Source organism: Lycorma delicatula, chromosome 10 (genome assembly GCF_047948215.1).
Source record: "Lycorma delicatula isolate Av1 chromosome 10, ASM4794821v1, whole genome shotgun sequence".
In the NCBI taxonomy this organism is placed as follows: domain Eukaryota; kingdom Metazoa; phylum Arthropoda; class Insecta; order Hemiptera; family Fulgoridae; genus Lycorma; species Lycorma delicatula.
Window position 1 is genome coordinate 118,215,454 of NC_134464.1, and position 7,522 is coordinate 118,222,975.

The 7,522-nt window shown below is 25.5% G+C and overlaps 1 protein-coding gene across 3 annotated transcripts in view; it reads left to right on the top strand.

The window, feature by feature from the left end:
* LOC142331746 (uncharacterized) overlaps positions 1 to 6,219 on the top strand; it is a 31,111-nt gene extending 24,892 nt beyond the window's left edge. For all 3 annotated transcript variants that reach the window (XM_075377805.1, XM_075377803.1, XM_075377804.1), the window contains exons 4-6: positions 59 to 144; positions 2,366 to 2,498; positions 4,612 to 6,219. In XM_075377805.1, coding sequence (XP_075233920.1) covers positions 59 to 144; positions 2,366 to 2,498; positions 4,612 to 4,697 — 305 coding nt within the window. In that variant the 3' untranslated portion in view covers positions 4,698 to 6,219. The remainder of the gene's footprint in view (positions 1 to 58; positions 145 to 2,365; positions 2,499 to 4,611) is intronic.
* The last annotated feature ends 1,303 nt before the right edge of the window (positions 6,220 to 7,522 follow it).

The following is a 7,522-nucleotide window of genomic DNA, read 5'->3' on the forward strand; positions in this document are numbered from 1 at the left end:
TAATTTTGTTAACCTGTGTTATTTTTCTATCTATTTTTATTTATCTTTTTCATTACAGATCTGATATTGGGTTGTATTCTTTGCTCGACAATTTCAGTTATTTTTCTGATAATAGCAGTATTCCTGATTACTGGAGTTTATAAAGTAAGTATACATTTATAAAAAAATAAATAAATTATAACACTAGTTAACATAAAATTTGTATCTAACCTGTTACACAACTTTGATCACTGTAATTTAGGTACTGATTTCAAATATGCTATTGAAATTGTGTTACCATGTAACAGTATGATTAGAAGTTGACATGTACAAACATGACTGTATGATGACATCATACAGACATCTGCTGTTGCCTACTACAGAACTCAAAATCTTATTCAGTTTAGCGTCACTTGTCTATACTGTGTGTAATGTTTCACAAATTTATTAGTGTTTTGCTATATTTTCATCAATTCTTTATAATACAAAAGTGATTTTTCTTGTTTTTATTTGTTAAAACATTGCTTCTGAAAAGTTCATGGATGTTTATAAATCATCCAGACAATTTTTGATATGTCTATGGTAAATTTACACCTAAATCTCAAAGAAAGACTATTTCTGTATTGATAAAAACAGCTTATAAATTTTATTTTGATTGTGCACTTGGAATCAAGATAAAATCTGGGTGCCTCGTGTTATTTGCATATCATGTTCAGTAACTCTAACCGAATGGTTGATGGGGAAATAAGCCATGCCATTTGCTGTACCAATGGTGTGAACATAAGGACCACTTCACCAACTGCTACTTTTGTATGACAAATATATTTGGATTTTCATTAAAAATATTCAAATATATTTGGATGTTCATACAACATGCAGATGTATCCTCAGTTCTAAAGCTGGAGACAACATGGAGAGAAGTTACATGTACCTCTACCACTATCTAATCTAACATTTCTAGAAGAACAATCTAAAAATGAAGCTTATTTTCTGGTCTAGACTTCAACAGTGGAATCTTTTAGCGGAAAAAAAACAAAAGTTACTACATTTAGAACATGAAATAAAACTTTTTCAACTTATTTTACAATGAAAAATTCATTGCACGTTTGTACTGATGTTGATGGCCTGACGACTGATGAAAGTGATTGGAATTCAATATATTCCTGAAGAATGGTGTTTCTATTGACTTTTCTAAAGTTAACATGAAATCAGTTTTATTCCATAATGATAACAAACAGCCATCCATTTCATTAGTTCATGCTGTTGACAAGAAAGAAACATATGAAAGTATGGCATCAATAATAGAAGCAATAAAATACAAAGAGCATATGTGGCAAGTTTGCAATGATATGAAAGTTGTTACATTACTTCTTGGTTTACAAGGTGGGTTTACAAAATATTGTTTTATTCTTTGTCTTTGGGATAGTAGTGTTACAAAAATTCACTACCAAGTACAGAACTGGACACTGTGGCAGAACTTTGTGGCTGGTGAAAAAAATGTAAGGCATTTATCATTAATTGAGAGTGGTAAAATCATACTGCTGCCAATTGACATAAAACTTGGATTCATAAAAAAATTTGTAGACACATTTGCGAACAACCAGGATTTGATCATTTAAAAATAAGTTTTCCTAAATGGCTTTCTTTTGTAACCTAAAAACTGTATGAATTTTGTTTAGATGATGATCACCAAAATATTATTGAGATTTGTACAAGGAAGATTATCAATCCATGTTAAAACTGTTCGCATGAACTTATTATCACCAAGTCCAAGATATTAATCTCAGAACAAAATATTGGAGTTTATTATTTGTTAATGTGATATACATGTTCATTTCAAGAGAGAGTTATGGTCAATCATTATGAACTTAGCCATAATGCTTTATCTCAGAAATTGAATCATTTTGAATCAGAAATTAGTATTTTTATTAAAAAAAAAATATGATCAAATAATGTTCCTTTTTTCATTAATAAAAATTACTGTTATTTCCATTTTCATTTTCAGATGTTCTAAAATGCTGTTTTATATTCAGTAGATAGTGTTATAACAAATTTAATTAATAGTTGTGATACTGAACATGATAAAGCTTATATAATATGGAACACGAGTATATTATCTACATGAATAAATGCATAAAAATTTATGTTAAATATGATGTTACATTATGCGTAAAATTAAAAATATGTGAGTTTAAAATTCTAAATTTTACCTTTTGGTCACATAGAAGTTTTTTTTTTATCAATTCATTTTATTAGTAAAGAATTTTATCTACATCATGTCAATGTGCATTAAACAACTCAGAGTAAAATGATATAATTTTAATACCTATGTTACTTTTATGTTTTAAAAATTATCATAGTTTATTTTGTTTTGTGTGTTTTTCAGAGACGTCCTGCTTATATAATTCCATGGATGGTGCTTATATGTATAATTCTTCTAATAGTGGGAACATCACATCTGATCGATTTTTATTTCACTAATCTTGCTTTGTACCCTTCGGTGTCCTTACTTTATGAAGGTGAATGGCACTTATTATAATAAATACTTACTGTTAGTTAACATTTAATATAATATTAATAACAAAGTATAAATTAAGAAAAAAGGATTATTTAAATTTTAGTCAAATTCTTAAGTAATGGCATGGGAGGAACCAAGTTTTTGTCACAAAATGAATTATTTTATTACAGAGATTAGATGAATTAGAAATAATTAACAATATTTTCCTTATTTCTAAATTTTATCATGATTGTAAATTGAAATGTTGAATATAGTATATATGTTGAATATATTATAGCACTCTAAAATTCTTCAAATCAACTATCAGAGCCTATAAAATTTTAAATATATAACCTTTGAGCAAAGATTTTAGCTTTCATACTTTAACATAAATGTTTACCATTCCTATTATTACAAATATTAAGCTTTTGATAATTTTATGGGTAATATTGCCACGATAATGTGTCAGAAAAAAAAATTGTGCAAAAAATTACATCATTAGAATCATCAATATTTTCTGCAAAAAATATTTATAACTACACTTTTGTATATCATTTTCCATTGTCTTTTTGTTGGTGTGGAAATTGAAAATGCAGATTTCTGGAAAAGAGAATTTTAGAAAGTTATAAAAAAAGATAACGAATGATAATAATTTGATATTCTAAGAGTTTTTTCATCTATCTCTTATTTTCACCTTGGCCAGTATTAGTTCAATTAAATAATTTTTAAACACCCATAATGTTTTTGGCAAAAAAACTGGGATCTGATGGGCATTTGCAATAACTTTTTTTCTGCTGAAATCATCAGTGCAGCATGAATTCGACTGTAATAATTTTATTGGAAATAAAATGATGCTTGATGGGCACAGATTTGAATTTACCTTTGGAATTATGTGCGTAGAATGGCAGTTACAAGTACACTTATTTCTTAATAAACAAGTACATAGATGGCAGAAGATCGATTTGTATGCTGAAATTTCTGGTATTATATCTGTCACATTAGAAATATCAAATAAACTTCTTTAATTTAAGAAGTACTAGTAAGTACTTCCACTAAAGAAAGAATTTCATCAAAAAAAAATAAATAGCAGCAATATTTTATTGTATTATTATTATTATTAGTGTAGTGTATTTTATTACTATATTATTAGATAATTCAACTTTTTTGCAAGTTTTTAATTCTTAGAGAACTTCCATTGACTATTTATTATTAGGCTCATACTGTTAAAGTTGGAGGTGTTTTTTATAAACAGAAAGAAATTTCTAAAACTGCCCATTATGCTTTTCTCATACTCACTATCAATTGAAAACTGGTGACAGTATAGAGTGTTATGTTTTCTGATGTAAAAATACAGTATAGTGTTGTCTGAAACAGATAATTCTGAAGAATATTTCAAGATTGAAAATTATGTTTCTTTTTATAGACCTTTTTTTTTAGTTTAATCTAATATTCCTTCTTTACTCTCATTAGGTTTTGTAATTAAATTTTCATGAATTCGATGTTGTTAGTAATGTCATATTGTATATAAAATTAAATAAATAAATTGAACAAAATGATATCAAAGTACTCTCATTTGGATAATCAGGTTTCCCTGATCTCTATCCCACTGAGACTTTGTAACAATACGTGACCAATTGTTGACAGTAAACTGGGATGTAAATATTTTATATTTACAGTTAAACTGATATTTACAGCTGTGAATATTATTTGTAAATAAATATCTAGCGATCTCTTGGTAAAAAAATAGTGTTGCACCCTTTCATATAAAAATTTCTGTTTTCAGTCCCTAAGCAATACATTATTTTTCACATGCTATAAAAATTCATTACCATTCATTGTAGACACTATAATCAGGATTAAACTGTTTTTAATATTATATGAATAAATAAATAAATTTCTTGGTTGAATATAATGAAATATAGTTATTCTGTTGTGCCTGATATTTTTGGTACTGATAATGTCAAATCTATGCTCAAATTTGTTGAATGCAACGTGATAAATATAGTTTTCACATTTATTTAACTCTTTTTATTTATAGACAAGTACAAAAAAATTTCAATTAGGGTTTTTTAATCCACATCCTATACTTTTTCCTATCAAATTAAATTAATCAAATTTTTAAAATTCTGTTTCAGTTACTTTTGGATACATTGGACTTCTGATATTTAGCTATTTTCAGGAAATTAGAAGTGAAGGACCTAAATACGTACAAAACCTATAATTTGTTTATAGAGTGTCTTCTAAACACTTCTGTGATGCATTTCCATCTTATACTAGAATTTAAAAAATCAATATTTTATGAATATGTTATGATTTAAGCATTGTTAAAAATGGTGGACTGGGTGTATGGCAGAATTGCTTTCCAGAAGTTTTACATCTGTCATGTTTTCAATTATAAATAAAGCCTTATTATTGTTTATTCAATTATTATAAATACATTTATTCCTTAATTAAATTAGTGAATCATAAATATAAATAAAACAATTTAGATGTTATTTAGTAATTAATCCCTTAACAATACAAGCTTATAATCAGTTAGTCACTATATCTGAATGCATAAAATTTATTGGTCAGGATTATAAACTGAAATGGGAATCATAATGTAGATAACTGATATTTCAAGCTTTCAAATTTACTTTGTTGTTTTCATATTTTGCACATTACTCCATGTATATTATATTTTGTAAAAGAAAGTTAACTGATTAATAATTTTTTTAAATCAAAAGCCGCAACTTATTTATGATGAATATTAATTATCTTCCATTTTAATTTTTTTAAAACTGCTTTTTCATCTTTAAAACTGTTTGAAGAAATAGTTTTAAAGATGATGGATAGTAATTGAGAGTAGTAAGTTACTGAACTTTTTGGAAAATTTAAATAAATATAATATTTAACACTTCATTATCTTGTAATAATCATGTAGGAATAATGTAACAAACAAATATGAATTCATATATATAATATTCAACACAAAGTTGAATAAAGCTTCAAATTAAATACTGTAATATACACATACAAAAATTTTAGGGAAAATTTCACAACATACACTCTAGATATCTATATATTTAAAATAATTGACAAAAACCTTGATGGAGTCCCACAGTCCTAATTATTGGACTGATTTCATCAAATCTTTTTTTAAATGCAAGTTTATGATTCTTAGATATGTTATCAATGATCACTTGCCCCCTTCGACTGCTGTGGATATCTCAGAGCAAACTTTTTTAATAAAAATGCAGTGTTTAAAATTATTTCTAAATGCATTCAAATTCAATAAAAAAAAAAAAAAAAACATAATTCTGTGTCAGAAAATAATTAGTTAAAGATGATTACAAGTACACAATGAAATACAAAAAATTGAATAATAAAAAAGTAAAATTTAAATTTAAAAAAAATAGAAATAAAAATTTAAGTTAAAATCATAAATTAAAATCACTTTACAGCCACGTAAATGCTTTTAACGTATTAAATAAAATTTGATTTGAAATAGAAACTAATATGAATAAAAATGTTAAATATTATAATATTCAAAAAATGCAAAATTAACAACTGGAACAAAATAAAAATATATAATATATTTAATTATCATTAGTAATATTATCGGCATATTAATTTTATTACCTTAGAATGTAAACTATAGATAGATATAAATTTTGTTAATAATTCAGGAATTAAAAGTAATAATAAATTGGTATTTACATTGTAAAAAGCTTTAGATTCCAATAAAATTTCTTTTTTATGTATTTTATGGAAGTAATATTATTATTTTCTGAGTTCCCTTCTCCTTCAAATGAATATGTTGAAAGTTGCTCAGTTACTGGTTTTTTCCAGAAGCATTCCAGAATTCTTATATTTTATTTTGATGAAGTGATTAAAATGTTGTACATGATAATGTTTTTCTCACATATTTTATCATGATTTCCTGCCTTTGTTTCTGATGAACTTGTTAAATAGGTTATTAAAATAATTATTTTAGTATTTTGATTGATTCTATGAATTTGAATATATACTAATGTTTCTTTGTCAAAAAAAAAAAAAATCTTGATTAAATGTATTTTATCTATACTGATTAATTATAAATAGAATCAAATTTAAGTTATTAATAAAAAAATGTTATATTTTATTTCTTAGAAATTGTTTGCTAAAGAAAAGATATGAATTTAAAAAATCATGAATATGATTGCTGCCTAAAAATAAAATTCAGTACTTCTCAACAACAACAAATACTTTATTTTTAGGTCATATATATATATATATATATATAAAACCTAAAAATTTAAAAAAATATGAAAGCATCATAGAATTATATCTAAAGGTTCCAAAATAATATTTAAGTACAAATTAGTGGTGTTGAAAAATAGACTTTTGAATGTACAAAAGGGTATATGTATAAAAGTTTTAGTTAACAAGATTAATTTAATACAAATTAATTTTATACAAAAAATTCAAGAAAAGCATGCTGAGAAAGGCAGGAAGGGATATGATAAGGGGCAGTATGATTAAAGAGAAACTGAAATTTGGAAGCCTTGTTAAGTCAATTGGTGGTTTGGGCATAATGAAAATATGGATGCAGAAAAATTACCAACCAGGAAGCTGCATGCAGAGGAAACAGACAGAAGACTAAGAGGTAAACCAAGAATAAAATGACAAATGCTATGATGGAGGAAGTGTGCAAGAGAGAGGATGTGGTGTAAATAATGGAAGAAAGATGATTCATGGATCGAGGCAGGTAGACAAATTTTGTAGAAGACCTAACCTGAGGAAATTTATATTAATGAGAACTGAAAATGATGATGATTTATGAACACGTTGAACAGGATGCAGATAAATTGTGTGTTTTTTTAATTATAAATAAAAATTAAAAACAATTAATGAATTAATGAATTAATAAAAATTTGTCAGTAAAAAAATTATTGTTTCCATAAAAGAAAATCTTTTAATTGTATTTTAAATAAATTGTTGGGAATATTTTTCAAGTAGTTCATCAATTTATTAAAAACTGCAACAGAAGCAATAAGGTCCTTCTTCATAAGCTGAAGTATTGTG